This window comes from Battus philenor, unplaced genomic scaffold (genome assembly GCF_028537555.1).
Source record: "Battus philenor isolate CCGP_79_NKW_IND1 unplaced genomic scaffold, ilBatPhil1.0.hap1 SCAF_27, whole genome shotgun sequence".
NCBI classification, from domain to species: domain Eukaryota; kingdom Metazoa; phylum Arthropoda; class Insecta; order Lepidoptera; family Papilionidae; genus Battus; species Battus philenor.
The window spans coordinates 2937720-2962593 of record NW_027181690.1 but is presented as its reverse complement, the minus strand read 5'-3'; the positions used below and the strand labels follow the sequence as shown (position 1 = coordinate 2962593).

General features: G+C 34.2%; 1 protein-coding gene across 1 annotated transcript; it reads left to right on the top strand.

Moving 5' to 3' along the window:
* The first annotated feature begins 7943 nt into the window (after positions 1–7943).
* LOC137925535 (uncharacterized) lies at positions 7944–24405 on the top strand. Its single transcript, XM_068768993.1, has 5 exons — positions 7944–9081; positions 9183–9389; positions 9705–9867; positions 23641–23793; positions 24192–24405. Exons 1-5 carry the CDS (start codon positions 7944–7946, stop codon positions 24274–24276), a joined length of 1746 nt encoding a protein of 581 aa, XP_068625094.1. The 3' UTR covers positions 24277–24405.
* Positions 24406–24874: the final 469 nt, after the last annotated feature.

Genomic DNA, 24874 nt, shown 5'->3' with positions numbered 1-24874 from the left:
TGGAACATTCCGTGGTTTACTGGAGCGTGGGATATCTTCACACAGTTTTATATACCACGCGATATAACATACAGTCATAGATCATATGATTAGATAGACAAGTCTTTGATATTATTGTTGGTGTGATTTGGTTTGTTGTTGGTGGATTGTTGGTGTATATTTACATTTAGGATAAGAAATTCCACTACGTGGGCCTAAGACATAGGTAAAGGTAGTGTCAGTTAGGTCATAGTGATATATAGAGAAGGTCTATGCTTTGCAGTGAGTGTCTGTCACCTTACATAATAGTGATGACGCATTTTTGTTCACTCCTCAATCACTTTAAATTCTAGAAACTTTGTTAATCGATAAAACACTGTTTCTAGGTGTCCTCGAGTTCTCGTTTTTTACCCCTGCAACCATATTTTACTTCTATCCATGTTCACCACATTATTCTACCACGTGATTTTAGTAATCACATTTAATTAGATATATAGACTTGTTATTTAAAACTAATAAACGAGGGTTCCTTACGCGGAGTTCGACGAAAATCTATCGACTGATATGATGAGGATGATGATATAAAAATAATATATTAATGAAATATAATTTGCCTCATTGTGAGCATTGTGCACGAACGAGATAACTAAGGCGTCGTTCAAACTAAACAACATTTAGTTCAACGACCTATGTTTATTTTTTTCTAGTTCTTCCCTGTTATTATATTAATATCTTTTATTTTACTTTAATCCTTCGCAATCTCTTATATTACAATTTTCAATCAAATTTTTGAATCAATTTTTCTATATTATTTGCTTTTTACTATTTGTTGTAATTTTTATTACTATAAAGTTACAGCTGTCTTATTATACACCAATACCTTGCTTTGCGTTGTTTCGTTTTGCGTTTTTTTCGAAATTGCGTCGTTGCTTAATTCGTACTAATTTTCACTGTGCGACGTTAGGTTTTCGAGGTTGCGTTGTTTTGGATGCGATTCTTTAATTTTTTTTTCATCAGAATCAGTGCAGCGTTGGGTCTCCAAACACAAGGTGGAAAATTTGTTAATAAAATTTATTAATAAAGAGAATAAAACAAACAAGATGCTGTAATAAGGAATATAGGTAAGGGAATTTTGGTGATGTGATAATTAAGATCAAAACGTGATGAATTAAAGAAATTGTGAATGATGTAAGGAAAGTGAAAAGAAAAATGTGAAGAATGAAAGGAGAAAGATAAATAAAAAATATGAATATAAAGATTATTTAACTCGATATTGTAACGTCCTTGCAAAAGGAGGGGAAACAAATAGAAAAAAAAAACATAAGGTTTACAGAGAATCTTATTAAAATCGGAAAATGAATGTTGGTCACCTATAAACGGGTCTTTTGGAAATTTCTAGAGCAAGTACATCAGTACATCAGCCTGTAATGATACACTGTACATAAAATATTAATTCTAATTCATATAAGGTGCTCATTACGGTATTTTAAGTACTTTTATATCCGTCTTTAGTATTCTTTGACAGATAAAACGGCACAAAACAGTTGGAAATCACACGGTTAATTATATGCGAGTGTGATTTTATCTCGCTTTACTTGTATCATTGCGTACCGGTTCGTGGTTGCCACGACTATGCACTATTATGATCGGGGAATACCCTTTTGGCTTTTAACTGGTGTAAGTGAATTTCTAGCGATGGATACCTTCTTGGTAGCATGTAACATTGTAACACATTGTTGACCGTACTCCGTGTATTCTCAACTAGAAGGATTGTTTAAAACTGCTGAAGTACGTGTGGCTATCAGACGTTTTAGCGACATATCTGTAACGATCTTGCTGCTTTAGACTTAGTCGCCACGTTCATATAACTCGAGGGCATACTTCTTTAATTCTTGATTAATCTTTAATAAGAGTTGTTGTTTACATTTTGTTCAACGACATTAAAAAAATTGGAAAATCCATAACCTAACCCGCGATATATGTTCGTAACTCTTAATTGTTTACTACTGGGCCATCACTGCTCGAATTTATAATAAAAAATCATTTTACATTCAAGCAATTACATGAAATGAATTACACGTTCAAAAAAGAAAAAAAATTCCTAACAAAATACACATATCATCATCGTTACAACAGGCGTTACAGGTTGAATACATCCAACCGGTACTTCTGTCAATTCTAAATTAATTAAATATCTTAAATATACACAGTGAATCGTTTTATGTGTAAAAACTTTGAGGGTTTGATTTATGGCCCCCGCTATTGGGGGCCTCTCGTACTCCTATCTTTGGTGGGACAGGGACTTTATTGGCAATTTAATTTTTTCACATAATTTTTTATTTTCTCTCTCTTTCATACTTTACTTTCTCTTTCGGTCTATTATCTATCTTTCATGCTACATTTCTGCTTTCTTTCCCTTTTGGTCTGTTCATCTATCATTCTTTCCCTTTTTCTTTTTACATTTTCAATTTACATTTTTATTTTACATTTTTATTACTTATCTCCTATAATTATTTTTCTATCACAATTTTATGTATTATTTTGGTTCTATTTTTTCTTTTTTATCTATTTATCTATTTCTTTGCTGTGTTTGCTTTTTGTTTATTTCTATCGCACTTTTTGCGATTTATTTGCAGAGGGATACGAATGACTGTTTATCTTTTCCGCCTATCAGGGAGGCTATTGACTCCTCCCTGATTTTAACGCCAGACTTTGAGGGTTTAAGATATAACTTATTTGCCGTCAATTATTCATTGGGACCGAAAGGTTTTCGGGTGATGATCACGAGTCGGCAGACGCGGTGCAGGTAATCCTCACTAAGTGGACCGAAGATATAGTGAAGTAGCTGGATGCGGGCAGCGCAGGACCTGTCGTCGTGGTGAATTACGAGGAAGACCCATGTCTTCCTCGAAATTCACCAGTTGTTGACTCTGTGTTTGGCACTAATCGGTGTAACATAGCTCCTGAAGATGCCCCGTGGAGGGGTGAAACACGTTTTGAGTGATTTGGTGGTGGCGGTTGTGTGATTCGCATTGTTTGCCGCATGCGCATTTATCAGCGGGCTGGCGGGCGGTGAATTTCATTGCACGACTACCACTGCATGTGCGGAAGTGGCTAAATATTGGTCCTTTTCTTACTTAGGATGGACTTCCGCGAAGTAACGCCTGATTCCATTAAAGACCCATGTCTGAAAAAAATAAACATTTACATATTTTATGAAAAAGCATTTTGAAAATTGTTATTACTATATATTAAAATTAATTATTGTTTACTATTTCTTACTGCAGACTTTGTACTGTCAGAACACATAGACCTGTCACATTAAAAAAAAAAACATATATACGAGCGATAATTGTTTTAAAGCTTTACATAATCATCCTTTTAAGGCTTTTATACCTATTTATAATCACTCTGTATATTAAACATCAGACCAAAGTGATAACGTGGTTCCATAATAAACAAGAAATTACGTCAACTCGACCAGACTGTATTTGGTAAAATTGTCACTAAGCCATATGTGCTCAGTTACGTATTTGCCACATATGGAGAATACTAGGACGAGGGTAATAGGTTCGAATACGGTATACGTAATTTAAACACCGATTATGTATACAAATATAGCTTTCTAGGTAAAGATTTAGATTTTTTGGTTAATGAAGCATTTGTGTTGTGACATTTTATAAAGGTACGTACTTTGCGTCCTTGTGTTACATTCAAACCTTAAATCTTTGCGGATTTCCAATTTATTTTAATTTATTTATATATGTTATTATCTGTATAGGACAGTGTCCAATTATATATGCTACAAGAAAAGCTGAATTTAATAGAAGCTAGTATCAGATTAAACACATACATAGAGGCATTTTTTTAGTACTAGGATTTATATTCCATTGATATTAAAGTCTGTGACCTTGATATTTTTAATTTTTTCGGCATTCTATATCTTAAAGCTGCGTGGGTTTCATACATGCCCGATCAAGAATCCATAACAAACTCAGACGAGTTTTTTTTTGCCTAAAACTTCAGTTTTTCTTTTTTGATGCTTTAAAAATTTTCTAAATATGAACTAGCACAAGCAAGTAACACAATAGTGTAGTATAAAAGCTTGTTATTTCAATCAAAAAAGAATGATTTTGAACCTAAAAATGAAGTAAATAAAATAGAGTTGCATTGAAAATTAATGTTGCTAAACCTAAAGATATATAAAGAGATTGCATATATCTGTGTATTGCATATCTCCAGTGTAATTTGAGTAAAAGCCCTGTGTATTTTAATGTATATGTACTTTGGATTAACAATCCCTTCTATTGTTTGATCCGCACCGGCTCAATTTTTCCAAAGTAAATAATTATTCAATGGTTATACAACCATTAAATCTTATCGCTATTAGCGATTACAAGCTGTATTTCTTGCTTTGTCTATTATCTATGATTTTTTCTTTCTTTTACTGTATCTAAATTTACAATAAAGAGTTAAATAGATTAATTGTTGTCTTAGTGTTTTTATTTGAACTTAAACACCTTTCTTGGTTACTAAACACTCTGAGTTTAATCACAGATATTCTACGATGAGTAAATATTTAGTTCCAATTTTATTTTTTCTTTATAGATATTCTTCATAGATAAAAAAATCATACTTTGCAATATCTCTTAAGGATTATCTAGACAAAGTCTATCTTGGTGAATCGACATAGAACTTTTGCTATGAATGCCATTATCAAAGATTTACATTAGCTGGACATAAGTCTCCCTCATAGATATTTAATAAGACCTTATTGAAACGACCTGCATTTAGCGTATTCCGATCGCAACTATGTCGTTTGTCCACCTTGCCAGTCTGTGGTCTCTACTAAATAATCTTCAGGCTTAAGTGGCCAGCTATTCTGCGTGTTTTGTTGCCTATTGCCACTTCTTACCACACCGCCAGGCAATGCCTGTTACTTTCGCTTAAGTACACTCAAATACGGTTTCGTATATATTACAGCAAATCCGTGATATGGTCAGATTTACGTCCAATTGCATTGATGTAGATATTTTAGTCAAATAGTTTAAAGCTTGCATTTGCTTTGCGAAACATGCGAGTCAACACGCACGCTTGCAATCAGGGAAACAAACATTGCTGCATCGGTTCGGAGCAATGTCGATATATAGACAGTTTGGTTTATTTTTCAATCACTTACATCTGTGGATAATTTAATATTTAATAGTGAAATAGTAGTCTCAGCTTATAAAATGTTACATTAGTCTAATAAAAATACTATAAGGATGGGTTGTTATTATATATAACAGGGGTAAGCAACCTTTTTAATCAACGGGCCAATTTAAATTTATAAATTTTTTAGAGCTGCCTATTATGCCTAATATATATTAATAATTTACAAAATCCAATTGATATTAAAGAATGTTATAAAAAAATAAAATTAAAAGAAATAGAGATTTCACGTACAAATTTTAATGTAAAATGTAAGTACAAACAAGAAAAGAACAGAAATACGAAAGTACTTGAGATGTTTAAAAAGAAGTTAGCCACAGTTTTTTCGATACAAGCTGATTCATATAAGACTTTATTGATGAGGTAGTTACATGTACGCAGTTTTCGTATCGTGTTTCACTTAGTGTTCATCGACGGTTATTTCTGATTAATTTTTTCGGTTTAGTATGTACTGACATTTGATTATAATTAATTAAAACAATATATTGATCAGAAAAAATCGTTAAAATAAATTTGATTTTAGAAATACTTAGCGGGTGGCATGAGCTTGTTTAACGGGTCACATGAGCCCTCGGGCCGCGTGTTGCTTATCCCTGATATATACCATTATCATCAACGAATTTTAGGCGAAATTAATTTCGATTCATACGTCTCCCACAAAGATAGGCACAATTACCGGCCAAGCGCTGTCCACATTCAGTAACTTCCCAAAATCTTAATTTTGTCGTCGTTCCATCTAGTGCATGGATGCACAGACCGCGGCCCGCCGGTCGTACACTAGTGGCCCGCCGACAGCTAAAATAATACTCTCGTACATTCGAAATAAATTGAATTCTATTCCAGAATAAAACCTACCTATAATTCTGACGGTTGGCCCGCCAACAGTTCATGGTTTGCCCGAGTGGCCCCTAGTCTTAATAAGTCTGTGCAAGCATGATCTAGTGCAGTGATTCCCAAAGTGGTCTATATCGACCCCTAGGGGTCTATGACAACTCGCAAGGAGTCTACGTCAGCGAAAAAAAATTTGGGGGTCCACGATAGTGGATCTCAACACGTACACTGATAGTACCAATTTACTTACATTATACTATCTAATAATATCAAAACATTTACATTATTTATAAAAGTACCTATGAGATTTAAGATTTACCCTTACAAAATTGACGCCAAATGTTGATAATTTATTATTAAAGCATCATATTCATCCTTCTCACTAAAAATATTGATTTATTGCTAATGTTATTTTATTCATAGTTTATTTTATGTTTATTTAATGTTACGTATATTTTACATAACAGATACAAAATTTTATTTTGAGTAGTTTTAATTTAAATTTAATTATTAAATATAAATATATTAACACGTGTTTTTACTTTAAGTTTTTAACACTAAACTTCACTACAGTTAGAAATTTACAGGAAATCAATATTAGGTAAGTAGGGCGTCTACCCAACACGGAAAAACATGGCAAGGGCTCTACGATACTAAAAAGTTTGGGGCACTCTGATCTAGTGGGTGGCCTACCCAAGAGTCTACCAAGTCGTGGTCGCCACTTGAGAGCCTCTCGGAACCAACAGCTATTGGTACGAGCCAGGTACCAGGCACATTGCCTATTCAGAAGAGCAATTCTTTAAGCTGCGTCAGTTTTTGTTTCGTCACAAACCTTGTTTCTTCATTTTGTTTGCGCAGCGCATTTAACAGTCGATACTCTAGATGGTAACTTATTTTATATAAGTACAAAGAATATAAAACAAAATTCTTTACAATAGATATTGATAGCACTGTTAAGATGACATAAGAGAAATCGAATCTTAGCTATGAATCAAGTTAGATCCGAGCGAACTTTGATTTTATTTTTTGTCTTATCTAAATTTTGCTAAATTTTAATTAGTCTATAAGCCTTTCTTAAAAATACACTAAGCGTTTGCACGCTTTTATCGTCTTTAGGAGTCTAGTAAACATGTTAAATTTATAGACTTCATCACATAGATATTTCTTGCCGAACATGAAAGAAACGCGACAATATTTCATTAAAATTTTTTAAAATTCGAATACGGAAATTTGTCGGTTGTCAGCTTTATAGAACTATGTAAACTTTTTGAAAGAGTTTTAAAACTATTGGAGTATAACCGGCAAAGGAAAATGCTTTTCCGTAAACTGTTATTCGTAACTATCTCTAAAATACAGAAGCCTTTGAATATTTCCAAACAAGAGATTTCTTGATAATGATTTTATTAATCTGAAGCTTATTAAATCTTACTATGTATTTATTTTAGAAATTAAACTACGACAAATCGTGAAAAATTGAGGCAGGTGTCTTGAAAATAAAGTTTGTATAAAAAGAAACATTACTCAACTTCACAAATTGCTAATATGAGCTCTCGGCATTATTTTAAGCAATTATGAACAGAATGAAATAAGTCTTTCAAGAAAATAAATGTTTGATGTTAAATTCTCGTGTGATTTATACGAAAATTATTACTTATGAAATGCAATTAAGTATTGTGTAAGGTATGATTAAAAGTAAACAATGTTTTGCAATACACAAGATTACATAATGCTATTAAAGTAACGGAGGTATTGTTAAATCGTGAAAATCCACTCTAAAACCTTCGGACGTCATTTTTATAACTATACAAAAAATGATTGTTAGTTATCTATTTTTTAGTTTTAACTTGTGTAATAGTGTCATAGATAATAACCATTAATATATCTATATATTAAACAATATCTTCGTTGTTTCAGATGAATGAATGACAATGTACCATCCAGTAAGGAGAAAAATGTGTGAACACATTGTAAGTGTAATTTTACTAGTTTGTATATCCACACAGGCGATAGCTCATCCGAGAGCGTTCGATGTTCAAGTTCAGGGAACTCAAAAGAACTTAGATGAAAGTTTTGACAATAACGTAATAGACTTTGATGATGAATATTCATTAAAATATAATAAGAAATTCGATACAGCCCCTTGGCAAAATAAAGATGACTTCAATAAAGATTCCTACCGATACACGATTGTTAAGAACAGAACAAATATAACTGATGAACACAATATTAGTAAAGCTAAAAATCATACAGTAAAAGCTATAGATGAATCTACAGAATCTCCAGAATTCAGTGTTATACCTTTAGAATTAGTTAGTACGACAGAGAATACGGCCATAAGTGTTGTGGAAAGTACTACAGAAGTAGATTTGACTGTGATACCATTATCTACAACAAGAAGAACTTTGCCCGACTTAGAGATTAATCAAACAGTCTTTTTGCCTGTTTCAACACAATCATCTGAAGACTACACTCCAACAACTGAAATCATCGACGTATCAACAAAGAGCATAACATATGCTGATAAAACAGACTCTACCATCTCTGACCCAATTGTCACCACTCCCAAAAGTGTAAGCAATGGGACGATTTCAGATGTCATAGCAGCTGAAACTATTCGCGAGAATAACACAAATCATGACATTGGTTCTTTAAATGGTAATAATAGAAGTATAACAGAAAAAAATGAAGGTACTACAACAGTTGCAACTGAGGTTTTGAAACTAAATTCGTCTGATGATATCAAAGAATCAGTTGAAAGTACTGAGTCTACTGAAGAAGAGGTACCAGTTTTTACTGAACTAGATACGGACGTTATAGGTGATACAGAAGTGCCAGAAGATTACTACGATTCTAAGGACATCGTGCCTACAACTGCACCAAAAACTGATGCACTGTCAGTAATATTCGGATTCGCAGGTAGTGTTGTTGAAAGTGTGGTAGAAACGGTAGCCGAAAGAGTAGTTCCTAACTGGATCTATGATATATACAAACGAATGCAAAGGCAAAGCGAAGCCTTGGAAGCAGAAAAGTTGAGAAGTAGAGAAGAAAATGGTGGATTAGGTACGTCATCCATGCTTTTACATTAAATAATCTTTCCCATGCTCTTATATTAAATAATTTGGAAGAACTAAGATACAATAAAACTTTTGTTCCTATTACAGGTCAATTTGGCCGAGGGATTCTCAAGACAATCTCTTCAGGGATCAGCAAGCCGTTTAGTCAGTTGATGGCGGGGGTGCGGGACATAGGGTCGTTGGACAGTGATCGAGGATTTATAAACAGCTTAGCGTCAGGTGTTACCAGCGTAGCAAACGTTGCCAACTCAGTCCTGGATACCTTCAAGGATAGAGTTCAGGCTATTTATCCTGGTAATATTATTTTTTACTCACGACTCTTTCTATGTTATATTTCAATTATTTCAGTGGTTTTTGGTGCCTGTTTTGTTGATAGGAAAGTGAGGGTGCGAGATGGTCAACATTGTGATTGTTGTTTCTAAATATATACTGGTTTGTATCTGTTTGTGTCTACAGTACAATGCATTAGATTTTGTATCATTATTGCAGCGCCCAGTTCTAGAAGTTGTCCAAAATTTGTCACCTGCACTATATTTTCAATTCTCATTAACTCATCCGTTACTGTAAGTAGCTTGATGTCTACCTTATAGAAAATCCTTGGATCTTCAGGTACGGTGTGGTGCGGTGACGGTCGCTCAGCCGCGGCGCGCTCTGGTGAGCTGGGCTTGTTCTTCTTCACGGACACCTGCTGCCGGCAGCACGACGCCTGCAAGATCTACATTAAGGCTGGCGAGACCAAATACGGACTCACTAATACTGGCCTGTTCACTAGGTAAGAGTCTATTCATATTTTTTTATGGTTCTCTAACATATTATATCATTATCTATAGTATCCTTCCTATCCTACATCCAAAGGTTGTCTAGTAGAGATCGCCTCAAGCAATAAGACCACCTCTTGTACCTGTGTGTTTTGTTAAATCTTCTTTATGAAGTATTTTTATAGTTTATGGTGTACAATAAAGTGTAAATAAATAAATAAAATAAAAACAAAATCGGTTTCATTTTTTAAAATGAATTGTTAATATGAAGTATTTTTATAGTTAATGGTGTACAATAAAGTGTAAATAAATAAATAAAATAAAAACAAAATCGGTTTCATACAGTAGTACAATGATTATTTAATTCATTTGTATACATTTTGTGTGCATCCGATAGAAAATGTTTATAATCATAATAAAACTCATAGATACCCACTGCAAGGCGTAAGCTTCACCCAAAGATATATATGGAGGATATACTATAATCGCCATGCTTGGCAGGCAGGCTAGCGATCTGAATATCATCGACTCATCCTCTAGAAACTTGCTTGTGAGCAGTGATAATCCTGTATAATTAATGCACGTGTGAATTTTAAGAATGTTTCCCGAAAATCGAAGCTGCAACCTAAGATCGCAAGTCTTAGTCGTCTACTTGTTGTAGTTGGGCTATAACTGCTCACCAATCACCTATTTAATGATTGTATACCGGGAATCGAATCCGTGTACGATAGCATGTCTCAGTCCATTACCGCTGGGATACCACTGCTCGTAAATGTTTTGAATTTATCATTTTAGATTATTGTCAAAGTTGAACTAAATTCTTTCAAAGTACGACGTTTTGAATAGAAAAGAAGAATGAACCAATAATTGTTTTTAGAACGTAGATAAGTTTAAGTAAATAATAAAGTTCAAATATTTATTTATAAACACTGGTTATACATACAATTTAAATTAATAAAGATAAAATAAGGAAGAAAGAAGTAGGTGAAATAATTAATTTTCATAAAAGATAAAAATAAATAAAAAATAAAAGAAACAAAATGGTTAATACCTGATATAAACATTTATATGTATTTTTTTAACTTACTTTAGTGTATACTACTATATATTTATTGTAATTTGCGTCAGTTTCCCATAACAATATCATATTTGACCTCAGTTTAGTCACGAAGTATTTAAAGGTGAAGTAATATCCAATATAAATAAGTACACTTTCGCAAGAACGACTTTGAAATGTTTATATAAACATTGATCTATTGCTGTTAAATCTAATACAAGGTTTATACTCATAGTATACTAGTAAACATAATAAATTGATTCCGGTATCATTCTAGAGGGTATATCTCGAATCTGTGAACTCAGGCCCCAGGTCAAGGCTGCTTAACGGTGATGTGAAACCATTTCGAAGTATAAAAGTGGCTCATGGGCTTAGGTGTGTCTTAAAATATTAAAGGTTCGATCGAAGTAGATAGGTTAAGAAATACTGACCAAACCCCGCCCTTAAAGAATGCTTTCGAAAATATTATTAATGACTTGTATTGTATGTTCACAATACGTAAACAAATTTTGCAAGAATTGCGATATCCACGATGTAAATGTCAGAAGCAAAAATAAGTAACATATCTAAGACCCACTTAGCAAAACTTACTTTGGATTATGGATCTCAGATGTTGTTCAGAAAGCTCCTATTATTTAGACAGAAACGTCAAAGTACATTTTTGTTGTAATGGTTACTACACTGCAAAGGATCTCATGAACTCTGATGGCTAGCGTTTAGGAAGCGCCGCAACCTGTTATTGTCTAAATAAAATACAACAATGTTTGAAGAAAAGGTTTTTGACCAATGCGCGTTGCTGGTGATGACATATGGATCCGAGATGTGGTTATTTACAACGGGCCTTATAAGAAAGCTCTAGGTCATCAGAGAGCAATGGAGAGGAAAAATGGAAAATTCTAGGAGTTACTCTGCGAGATCGACTCAGAAATGACGAGATCCTCAAAAGAACCAAGACAGTCCCTCAACGAGCGATTGAGAGGGCTGTATCCGGGATTTTCTCGGAACGAGGACATAGTCTACCAGATTGGCCTGTTAAAATGCTGAACAGACAATTGCTGAAGTCTTGGTGAGTTATTGGTTATTTAATGGAATCAGGCGTTACCTCGCGGAAGTCCATCCTATGTAAGAAAAGGACCAATATTTAGCCAAACAAAAAGTCTGTGTTTGGCACTAATTGGTGTAACATAACTCTTGAAGATGCCCCGTGGAGGGGTGAAACATGTGTTGAGTGGTTTGGTGGTGGCGGTTGTGATTCGCATTGTTTGCCGCATACGCATTTGTCAGCGGGCTGGCGGGCGGTGCATTTCGTTGCACGACTACCACTGCATGTGTGGAAGAGTTATTGGTTTTTAAGTGGAGACTACGGAGCGCCAAGCGCAGGACTTCCATCCATATGGTAGACAGAGGATCCTGTTAAAGTCATCGGAAGATGCCTGACGCAGGCCACTTCTAATCGGCACTATTGGAAAATCCATCAGTGAATTTATTGATGTTGAAGTGATGATGACGATTTACCATTACAACAAAAAAACTTTGTTACAGAAAAAAAACATTAGTTATTAAAAGGTTGAATTGATTATTCATAGCTAATACAGAAAAAATTTTGACGGGTAATTTAGTAATATATGTAAGCCTTAGTTGATATGTATAGATCTTCTCTTATACGTATGAAGCAAAGATTCTTAAAATTAACATAAGTACGCCCGTTACTAAAACGAATTGATACTTCAATCTTCCGTTGATAAGTTATAACTAGAAAGTAGTTTTTTGTTTATTTCATATTGAAATAAAATAATTACACAATTTAAAATATTTCCTCCAGTTAGAAGAATAAAATTGACATCATTTTCTAAAAAGACTACTGTTATTCAACAGCACAAAGAGGATATTTTACGTTTCAATAGTTATTCTTATAAAAGGTTGCGCATAAACTGTATAATAGGGGGTCAAGTACCTTGATTGTGCGAGCCATTTTTAAAACTATGAAAGTTTTCGCAAGCCATGACTGAATAAGCGTTAAAACGGTATAGAAAAGGCATAAATTAAAAGTTAAAAAAAAAAGTTCATTCAATTTAAAGAAATATTTTTTTGAAATTTGGGTGAACAATTGGTTCATTTCTATTTTTAAGAAGTTTCAAATTATTCTCGCCTGATGACAAACTACTTATGATATAGGGGAAGCAGACGCTAAAACATTTGGACGATCACCATCTCGCTGATCTAACCAAGTCATTAATCGAACTCTCTATTGACAATGCAGAAGACAGGGTTTTATATATATATATATATATATATATATATATATATATATGGGAATGGGGCTCAATTTGAGACACAACACAATTTTTAACAACGGAAAATGATTTATTTTCTTTGTACAAATAACATCACATCTGTCCCTCATCACATCGCGTATACACCTCACCTGACGTATATTATTGTTTGTCAGACGTAGGGATACCCCTCTCATAAGAATAAATCTAACTAATCTTTTACAAATAATGAACTTTAATATTCCCACATAAATACACACACACACACACACACATATATATAAAAAAAAATATTTATATACATATTATAATTATAGCAAGTTTATACATGTGAAATTTTTCGCATGATGAAATTGAACAAGCATGTAATAAACAGCAAAAGCAATGTATTTTTTTTCCTTTTCAAGAATTGATATTTATTGTAAGCATATAATTAAACCATGTAAATATGTTTTAACTTAAAGTAGTAATTTAAAAGACATTAAAACTTTTTTAACGATAATACCATTCCAAAAACAATCCCTCCCCGCTGTATTAAATGGATCGTGAAAGTTTCAACTTTCTTACAACTTGTGTTAATAACAGGGATCTTGTGTTATTGATAGGTATCTATTTTTAGATCCCTTTGAACTCCAATATTAGTATGTTGACTCCAGGATAATTAGCTTTAAAAGAATTTAACTCCACTTTGGTAATTCAAAGTATAGCCTTTTAAATAAAATTTTATTGTTTGTAATATAACCTTTGGTCCTCCGGAAATAATTAGTAACAAGTTCAACAATTAAAAATATAAAATATTTATAATCACATTTTATTATATTTAATTTTATTAAACAAATTATATATTTTAACTCTCCAGCTGACCCAATTGAAGATTTAAAATTGTATGTAATAAAAAAAGAAATGATTTCAAAAACATAAAGTATATAATTTTGGTTTCAACTGTATTTTGTTTGGAATGTGTTGACGATACTATAACAACAAGTTACTATGTATCTCCGAGATACGTGTTCCTTTTTTGATATAAAGTTCTCTTTTGGGTTGCGTAAATAATTGATGTAGATATTTTTCCAACACGGGAAGGGCGACATACAGTTGACCACATCAAGAACACGGATTTTGAAGATTGATGCAACGAACTCTCACAGATTGCACTTACAACTTATTTATTAACATTGTAAATGCAAAATCAACTGCAATTGTCCATCAAAATATTTCCCATTAGAACGTTGTAAAAAGTATAAAGAAATTATGAAAAAATATTTAAAATAAGGATGAAATTAATGAAGTCATTTTCAAGCTTTAGCTTTTTGTTTGTTTTATATAAATAAGGAAAACAAAGGATAGGATGATATGGAAAAAGCTTGCCTTATACACACACACACACATTTATCTATATATATACGAGTATATACAGTATATATACTGATGTACTGACTCATCAATCATACTCAATATATCTTTTTAACCAAAGGCAGGGTGACTTGCTTTAAATATTCCTATCGCCGAATAGACGTTATCTAAAAAGGGAATTTGAAAAAATTCTACCCATAAGGTAGGTTTAGGGTTCATCGTCGTCAGTTCAAACTTGGCTAAATCATTTTATTGTCAATTTATTAATTATCAATAATGAATCTCATGAAATCATTTAAAAACACTGCGGGCCACTCGAAGCAGCGAGTGATAGCTAGTACATAGGAATATATGTATACGATTTCGATGCCGTATTTTCGTTCCAATTAAAAACGCGAGTCAACTTTGGCGCGCTTTTGTAGCCGCCATTATATTCGTGCCACAGATTACGTAAAGATTACGCGCGAATTGTCGTTGGTCAAGAGGCCGGAGTGGTTTGAAAACGGATTTTATTACCATTGTTTCTATTCTGTGTGTTGTTTGCCTGAGAGATTATTTAGCGATTGTTTATGTTTTAACGCAACGTTCCACAATCTAAACGGCGATGTCGTCATCGGGGTTTTATTTTTTTTTGTTATGACAGATGTCACTGGCCAGTTACAATTTTTTATTTTAATTTCCTTTTTTTCTAGACGCGCTTTAGCTAGTAAATTTCTTGAATTAGGTTGCCTATTAGATAGGTTCAATGAAGATTAATAAATTATTGCTTGTAAATAAATATCATCTACATATGTGCAATGAAAATTTTGTAGGAGAGATACTATGGTTTAGGCTTCAGCAGTAGAGAACCTGTGAAGTACAGAGATATACTTGTGTGATAGGACGCTATTATAGTACTGAGATGTTTACACATTTCCAAGAATAATATCATGAAGGTTCCCCGACGCATGAGTTATAAATTACATTTTCGCTTGTAAATACGCGAGTGCTTAACTGTCTAGACATAAGAAAATATTGTATACAAATATCAAATAGCGGTAATCCCACTTCCACCTGTCTGCGCTCTGGTCGGTCATATTATCCTAACTTAGATCGGGACTCGCAGGTTACTATTGGGCGTTAACCTATCAAGGTTTAAATGCGGCACTTACAAACCTAATAGAAGTCGAGAAAAGATTGTTTAGCGGTTGTTAAGAAATGCAGCCATCTGAATTGTCTATGTTCGAACGAATATTTAAAAATAGAAAAGTATATATATATATACTAAATAAAAACATCAATAATAATAAATAAAAACATCATACTGATTTGAATAGCATTTGCCACAGAAAGAATAAAGAAAAAGAGATGAATAAACGGATAAATAATCGTAGGTCTAGTAAATAGTCATTTTTTCCTAAAAATCGGTAGTGAGTTAGTACTCGTATGTATTATATTCAGCGGTAAATCATTTCACAACCGTACGGCCTATCTGGTAAAAAATTTAGCCATGAACGGAGAAGAATGCGCCGGCATTTTTAATTTCAGATTCTATAATGATCTCAAAGACCTCTCATGTGTATCATGAAGAAATTGAAACCTTGATTTAAGATAAGATAGAGTGCGGCGGATTGAAAGGAATATTACAGAGTAGATAAATTAGTTCCTATTTTTGCAACTAATTTCGGACTATCAATAGAGTAATTTGCAATGTTAAATAGATAAGTTATATCATATGTAGTTCATGCTTCAGCGATAGAAAATGACATCTTTTACATTGGTGGAAGTAGTCTATTTAAGATTGACTTGATTCAGATTCAGATAGCGTAAATTTCTTCTGAATTCCTTCGATTCGGGATTCATAGACAAAGGAATTCAAGAGGCTCCTGTTGAAAAATCTATGTATGATTTTCAGTGGTTTACGAGAAGTAAAATAATCTTGGAACTCTGGGTGCAGTTTTAACAATATTCTATATGCAGATTGTAACCGTTTACTGTTTATCTTTGTAAATTAGTTGGTTATTAAGTTTAATTGCAAATTTATTATTAGAAAGATGTAATAGAAATTGACAAGATCGGTTTGTAATAAGCTATTAATTTTTAATTATAACGGTTATAAATATAGCAGAACAGGCCGCCTGTGTTACAGCAATACCGCTGACGTCACATCAAAATCTTACGTAAGTAGCGACTGCTGTACCTGTCTCGTAATTGGTCGTCACAGCTTTACTTGTTTCCGGTTTATCGCCGCTACGAAGTTGCATACTTTCTCGATGTACCCACGTTTTGGGACGTGTTCGTCATGATGTTTTGGTAGAGTAGGTGGATGGTTGAAGATTAGATCAGTGTTTCCTAACCTATTTTATGCTACATTTAATGGAATCAGGCGTTTCCTTGCAGAAGTCCATCCTAAGTAACAAAAGGACCAATATTTAGCCACTTCCGCACATGCTGTGGTAGTCGTGCAACAAAGTGCCAAATACAGAGTCACTCTGTGTTTGGCACTAATCGGTGTAACATAACTCCTGAAGATGCCCCGTGGAGGGGTGAAACACGTGTTGAGTAATTTGGCGGTGGCGGTTGTGTGATTCGCATTGTTTGCCGCATACGCATTTATCAGCGTGCTGGCGGGCGGTGCACTTTGTTGCACGACTACCACTGCATGTGCGGAAGTGGCTAAATATTGGTCTTTTTCTTACTTATTTTATGCTATGCCCTACCTTAGTCTATCTAAAATTCTGATTACCAGCCCCTCCTAACCTATGTAACATTTAATTATTTATTTAGACTACTAGGTAATAAAAAGGTAGTTATTTTTTTTCTTTGTTCTTAAGACTGTCTATAACATTTGTCAAGCTTCTGTTTGTCAAAATTTGGAATATGATTTGGCTCAGTTCTAATCATTTTGAAGGATATTTTGTGTTTCAAACGCGACAAGTTTTGATTAAGGTCGAAATCTTTTAATTTTTTTGGAAAAAAACATCAAAAACTCAACTCATATTCATCCTAAACCACGGTATTCGCCTGATTTGGCTTCGCGCAACTTCTGGTTATTCAGCAAACTGAATAGTCGAATGTGAGAACGCCATTTTGACACGATTGAGGGCTATATCGGGAAAAGTCTATTCCGATTGGAAAAAGCGTTAGCAAAAGTGCGTTTTATCGGAAGGGGATGGATCGGAAGAATAAATAAAGAATTTACATTTTAAATAAATTCACCTTACTTTTTGACCACGGCCATAATTTTTAGTTCTAAAAAATTTAATTGTTCACTTAAAAACTTAAATGTTAGGTTATAGGAAAATAAAATTAAGATATTTTAAATGAAACATATTAAGTAAATTTTAATTACGTATAGTGAAAAAATTAAATTTCAATTTCAAGTAATCTTAATAAAGATATATCTGTATTCATTTATTATTTTAATCTAGTAAGATCCTTGCATTTGATGCTTGCTGCATAGAGATTTTATTTCGCTAACCTGTATTTTTTATTAGTTTTTTTTTTACAGAACTATCATTTACAGCACTAAATCTAAATTAAGCAAAAAATGAGGATGAACACGGTGCTACCGTGTTCATCCTCATTTTTTAATAGCTTTATAATATTCTAATTTATAATAGCTTTCTTGGTTGAATTAGGTATTTAATTTCTTTCTCACAAAGCAATACCGTCAAACATAATTACACATAATAATTACTTACCGTAATTATTTAAGAATTTGCTCGTGTCTATTTTCAAATTGCCCCCTAACCATCGAATTTCTCCCTGAGGGGCGTGAACACCACGTGTGAATCACTAGACTTGGTTGTAAATTTTATGAGCTCGTTTACGAAAGTCTGTTTAAGATCTTTACTGTGAATTCAATAAAGTTATTTGTCGATTTTTAAAAGTATTACTGGATGCATTCTATACTATTGAAGTATTTAGTGGGTGCAAAGATAAATAAATAAAGATAGGTGGAATAAGTAAACATGAAAAAACAGAGAAAAATATTGCACATCGACCTTTGGAAAAAGACAATCGGCTAATTTCGAAGAGCATTATCTCTGTCTCACACTACCTATGTGACGTTTTGTCTGTCGTGCGTGTTTATATATATATGTATATATATATATATATATATATATATATATATATATATATATATATATAATATATATACACAAAAAATGTATTAAAAATTAAATATTAAAATAAATAGTAATACAGGATGTCCACTGCTGTATATAGCCTGGATATTGGATGATAAGACAAGGATGTCCATCCACAACTATGTTCTACTGAACAGATGACATGTTCAACTTGTGGATCCACATCCTACATTGCAATCACGGGTGCGTGGTTAGAACACCAGATTGAAGTCCCAGCGGTCATCTGTTCTGCGCTTTCGTTCTGTTCTTCCCTAATCAACTTGGTTGTAAAAATGGATACTTTCGTTCGTCTATGTATAATCTCTATATATGTTTACATATATACCCCCTTATCCACATATACAATCCATATGTATATAATAGAATTTAGAAATATAATAAATACTATATTCATTCATTCATGTCAACTGTTACACGTCAGATAGAAGAGTTATGATTACTTATATTATAATTTAATATCTTGCTATTGATTTGGCACATTATAAGGGTAAGACTTCCGTTAAATATTGGCTGGGTTTGGTTTTGTAGAGCATTGTCTTTATCACACAGTACTCCAACAGCTCGTTATACAGTTTAACCGATTTTTCTTATCAAATTTTTGCACCAAATTTATCGACGTGCCAAACCAAATGCCCTTATTATGAAATTTATAAATTAACAAAGAAAATATTTATCAAAGATATATAAACAAAAATAACACTATCTAAATTGAGTTTATGAAAAAGACAAGTTAATGTATATACAGCTGTCTGGATATAGATGTTAAAGGTTTTAAAGGAGTGAATGTATAAAGTAATTGCAGAAGGCAATATCTTGAGAAATTGAGAAGGAGCAGTAGAAATGGAGTGGTGACAGCAGGTTAGCAAACGTTGCATAGAATGTCCATCAATATGTTGGACAGACGATCTTGTTACAGCTGTCGTAAGTCGTTGAATACCGCATCTAACCAGTCCTATTGCAATTCCATGGGTGTGGTCTATGTCCAACAGTGGGCGTCCTAGGGCTGAAATGATTATTATTATGACATACAAACATTCTGATCATAAATCGTAACATTGTTTATAGTCTTTTTCTTAATAAACACGATATGTTTCGATTTAATTTTAAATTTATAATTTTAAATATTATATACATGATGTACTTATTAATTTTGCTAAGGTTGACTTGGGTTAAATACCGCTAGGTATGAAACCCATACTAAATGATTTTGTGCAATCTATAGATAAATAAATGATTACTTTAAACTCCACATTGGTACTTTGGTAGGTAAGGTAATAAAAAAAATATTTTATCTTTCGAGTAATGTGGTGTTTATGCAATGATTACATCACGTACTTGCGGCCGAGTCCCGCCGGGTGCACAGGTGAGACTAGTGAAAGCGAAGCGTGCCGCTCACCTAAGACGAATTTAACTAAATTATAAAAACGTGAAATTGATAATTTATTATCTGTATAATTAATTTAACAATGAAATAGGTAATAGATTACATTCGGTACTAACCTTGATGTAACAATGAAGTAAAGATTTATTCTTTCTAATAGGCTTTGCAAAGAACCTTCGCGAGCAGTAGTATCCCAGTGGTAGAGGACTGAGATACGCGATTGTATGTCGCGGGTTCGATTTCCAGGGTACAATTTTAAATATTTCATACTCTGTGCAACATATATAAGATTATATATATATATATAAGATACAATAGATATAAGATTATTTAAGATATTATATAAGATATTATATAAGATTGCCGCTGCTCATAAATAAGTTTTCAGAGGTTGCGAAGCAGTGTCCTCTGCGTACCATAATACCACAATGCGGTTGACAACCCGCTTACCTAGCTTGATGATTAAAGCTTATCCCCCCATAGGCCTTTTTCGTGCAGGAGACGTCTGTTGGCTGAAACAGCGAAACACCTTAAAAAGCCAAGAATTTTAGATAACTAACGTTTAAATATATAGTCAATTATTAAATACATAGTCTATTGTCAGGTTCGGAATGTTCATTATGTCGAGAAAAATCTGGTTAGACGCGATAGTTACTCTTTTAACCTGAACTTTACAATTTTTTCCTGTTGTAAATCGTTCGGAAAGGCAGTTTGGCATCCAGTTGCAGTTGAGATGTCACGTTCTACGTGTTTATTGTTATTTAGGTATAGAAAACCTTATGAGTAGAGAGGGAATCTATACCCTTAATGAAATTAGTATAGCTAATTCGTATGAAATGCTCTAGCAATATCTTTGTATTGATAAGGTTGCAAGGTTACATTATTAATAATGGAAAAAATGTCATGAAGGGTTCTCAAAGTTGTGCGGTGTGTGAGAGACTCGTCGTGGAGTTAGGAATTTCCTGTTGTATTTGAGGTTTTTCTTGAAGTCCGTCGACGGTCTACAAGATTATTATTTTCTATTCGCTTGATGTGTGTCATCAATTGGGACTTGCGGATTGGCAATTATTCGAAAACATGTGTAAAAATATAATTAAACATGCTGACCGCTATGTTGTGATCGACCTATCTTTAAGTTATTTTTATTTATTTCTCTTATTTAAGTTTAATATAAAATTTGCGGGCTTTATCAGGGTTGGAGTAAAGCACTGGTTTTAGTTGAATTACTTGTGTCATGACGTGTGAAGACAAAGATCTTTGACTAGAGTCTAGTCGTGTACGGTGCGCTTCATAAAAAGGCACAAGTTCATCTAGAGCATGGATGCACAGACTGCGGCCCTCCGGTCGAATACTGTTGGCCCGCCGACAGCAAAAATAATATTCTCGTACATTCGAAATATATTGAATTCTATTCCAGAATAAAACCAAAAAAATTTAATTACCTATACTTCAGGCGGCCGGCCTGCCATCAGTTTATGATTTGCCCGAGTGGCCCCTAGTCTTAATAAGTCTGTGCAATCATGATCTAGAGAGTAATGGTAAAGGAATTCGGTGTGCAGAAATGAGGAGATGCGCTGAAGAAGTAAGGTAACCGATGTAGCTGGAGGCAACGTTACGTTGCTGGTAAAGTGTCAGTACACGGGACACAAAGGTCGTGCAACCGAAGGCAGTAGAAACCAATGGGTTCTCGTCTGGCGACCACATGTGGATAAGCATTTCACTAGGTTGTTCGAGGATATAGTGAAGGGCATGGGTAGTCGCTTGTGGTGTTTGATTAGCTGGTATGATGATGACTGATTTTATTTTCATTTATTTTGTTTTAACTGTATTTTTGCTAACTACAATAAGTACATGTTAATTGTTAAATCTTGGGAATATTACTGATTTATAGATGATTTTCATTGAAACTTTTGTTTCTAGCTTGTCATTAGTTTTTACTGTATGACGTCACGATTTCGATTCTCGACTGTTGGCCAACTGTATGGCATTGGTCAAACAGATTTTTTTGTGCCTAGGCTTCCTTCATGTTCTGTTCTCCTTGATTCTGAAGGTCGTGACGTCCTCCCTTAACGTCTGCCGTATGAAGCACATCATCGATTCCGTCTATTGGCTAACTATATGGCCACGTGTCCTGTTTTGTTGTCCACAAAATTGTCCAATCCGTGTAGTCACGATCATTGACTTCTCATTAGCGTTCGCCGTATTTTGTCACCATCGATCCCAACTGTTTGTCAACAACGGCGTCGAAAGTTTTTAACTTATGCTGGTTTTACTGTAAGTAATTCCTTAAAAGGGCTTAAATATTACATCACGAATTGTTGTGACACACATACTTCTCGATGAATAATCGCAAAGGTCACATTCGCAACAATTTTATTTAAGAAACAATTCGCCGTATAAAATCCCACACTGCGCAAACGACCGTGTCAAGTGTGTTGCTCTCCATAATATGTAGGTAAATTAAAAAATAACATAAACAGTTAAAATTAAGGTCGACATTTCATACCATTTAACGCTTCTATCAAACCGGTTTGTTAGTCTTTTGATTACGACTCTAATGGAATTTTTTGTTTATTTGACGTAATTATAAAGTTTTGCAATAGTTTTAATTGCAATTGTCGAAATTATTAATGTTTACGACGAAATTTAATACTTAACTTTTGCGAATGAATGAATGCGAAATGAATGGCGTCGTTTAATACGATAAGTGACAGAGTTAGGTTATCCAGGTTTTTTATTTGATACTTTTTTAGTTTATTTTTGTAGTCATGACAGGTCTCTCACTAGTGGAATGATTCGAGAATTAAAAAAAAATACAAGAAATTTTAAGAGGAAAGTTGATAGTGTAACGCCTATTGAGATCGTATAGATATCTTCGATATAAGTTGCTGAAGTAAGATCCTGCGAACTCCGTGGACTGCATTTCGTACCAACCTGTGAATTTTGAACTATTTTAAAATTAAAGGCCATCTACCATCTTCTTTCTTCTTCTTTTAAGCCGATGGACGCCTATTGGAAGGCACTGGCCTCCCTTGCAGATCATCACGATGATAGGTCCTGCGCTGCCCGCATCTAACGATTTCCCTTGAACTTTACTATGTCTTGGGTCTATCTAGTAGGGGAACTACCCACGCCGCGTCTACTGGTTCGTGGTCGCCGATACTCGAGAAACTTTCAGCCCCAACGGCCATTGGTTGCATAAGCGTTGTTTCCGAACCCTTAGTCTAAAATCTTGGTTCTTCTACGTATCTTAGATCTCGCAGCAGAACTCTGAGCATTCCGTTCTCCATTGCTCTTTCGTCATTGCTCATCGGCCTGCGCAGAGTGCCGATTTTTTTAGGCAACATAGAACTATAAATATATCGAACTAAATTAAAGTAACGTATTTCAGAACGATATCTTTTTAAGGGTGATTGGAAATCGGTGTATTTTAAAATTTATTCTGACAGATGAGCTATACTTTTACCCTCTTGACACTTTTACATCTGTAACCGATCACTCTGTATAATCTAAAAATAAGAAACTCTGTTATTATTAGTGTAATTTGTTTTCTGAATTGAAATCGATTAATCCTTTGATGAATTTCCCAGGTCGCACTGCAGCTGCGATGCGCAGTTCCGCGAGTGCCTGCATAAAACCAACTCGCTGATCTCCGCTCAGATCGGCCTCACCTACTTCAACGTGCTGGGTCCGCAGTGCTTCCGCAAAGCGCATCCCATCGTCAAATGCGTGCGAAGGACCAGGCAAGTGTAATAGATGTCACGCAATCAGGCTTTCATAGAACAAAATCCTATCTAGTACCGCCTTTGTGCTTTTTTTACCACAACATAAATCTATTGTAGTAGCAGGTCCACATAATAACGAAAGTCAAAATTCACCGACTTAGCTTGAAGAATTGTTCGTTTGAAATGGCAGCAGGTGATGGATGTTCTTGCCAACGCGGAGTATAGAAAGTTGCTGGATGTAGGCAGAGATAGATCGGTCATGATGATAATCTTTGGGGGAGGTCCTCATTGAGGATAATGACATCATTAATCCACCAAAATGCTTCCTTACCTCCCTGACATAACATGATTGGATTTGACATTTGACATAATATGATACTTGATCTCGATCTTATTAACATTAACATTTGTTTCAGGATAACCGGCCAGAAGTGCGAGGAGTACGAGTTGGACTATACTAAACCGAAAATGTGGCAGTGGTTCGATACGGAAACCTTCTGATGCTCCAACTCCTGAAGGCTTATCGACTCATGTCAGCGGAAGATCGTTTTATGATGTAGATCTGCAATCTACAATCCTTTATTGTTGTATTTATTGGATTTATCAGTGCAGGTTTGATGCTGTAGGTTTACTTACGTAGGTTCACTGTCGGATAAAAGAAAATCTAACTAGATTTCCAGTAAGACCGATCTTCTTGACCGCCTCAATAATCGGCTGCCGATCAATAGTCGCATCATAAGCTTAAAGTCCCAGCGGTTATCACTGCTGTGCGCTGTGTGATATACCACTGCCATTTCAACCTGCCCAAATATTTATTCCCTTTCATCTATAGATCTCCCTATTCTTAATTTGCTCCTTGAACAAAAAACCCTTATCATTTTTGATGAGTACTCATATAACTTTTGTATTAACGAACCGATTTTCTATCGACGTTTTTCTACAAGGTTAATCATGAGTGGCTTCTTTTTGTTAATCATGTGATTCTAGTAAAATAGTCGCGATCAAGACGATCACCGCACGTTTCTTCTCACATTCTTCCTTCTTTCACAAATCCGCCATCCGTTTCTCTTCGAGACATTTAGCAAATATAGAGGGGCCA

Coding starts and splice junctions, on each gene's coding strand:
- LOC137925535 (XM_068768993.1), top strand. CDS start 7,944: ATGACAATGTACCATCCAGTAAGGAGAAAAATGTGTGAACACATTGTA. Junction 9,390..9,704: donor AGTTCAGGCTATTTATCCTG/GTAATATTATTT, acceptor TTGGATCTTCAG/GTACGGTGTGGTGCGGTGAC. Junction 9,868..23,640: donor AATACTGGCCTGTTCACTAG/GTAAGAGTCTAT, acceptor TGAATTTCCCAG/GTCGCACTGCAGCTGCGATG.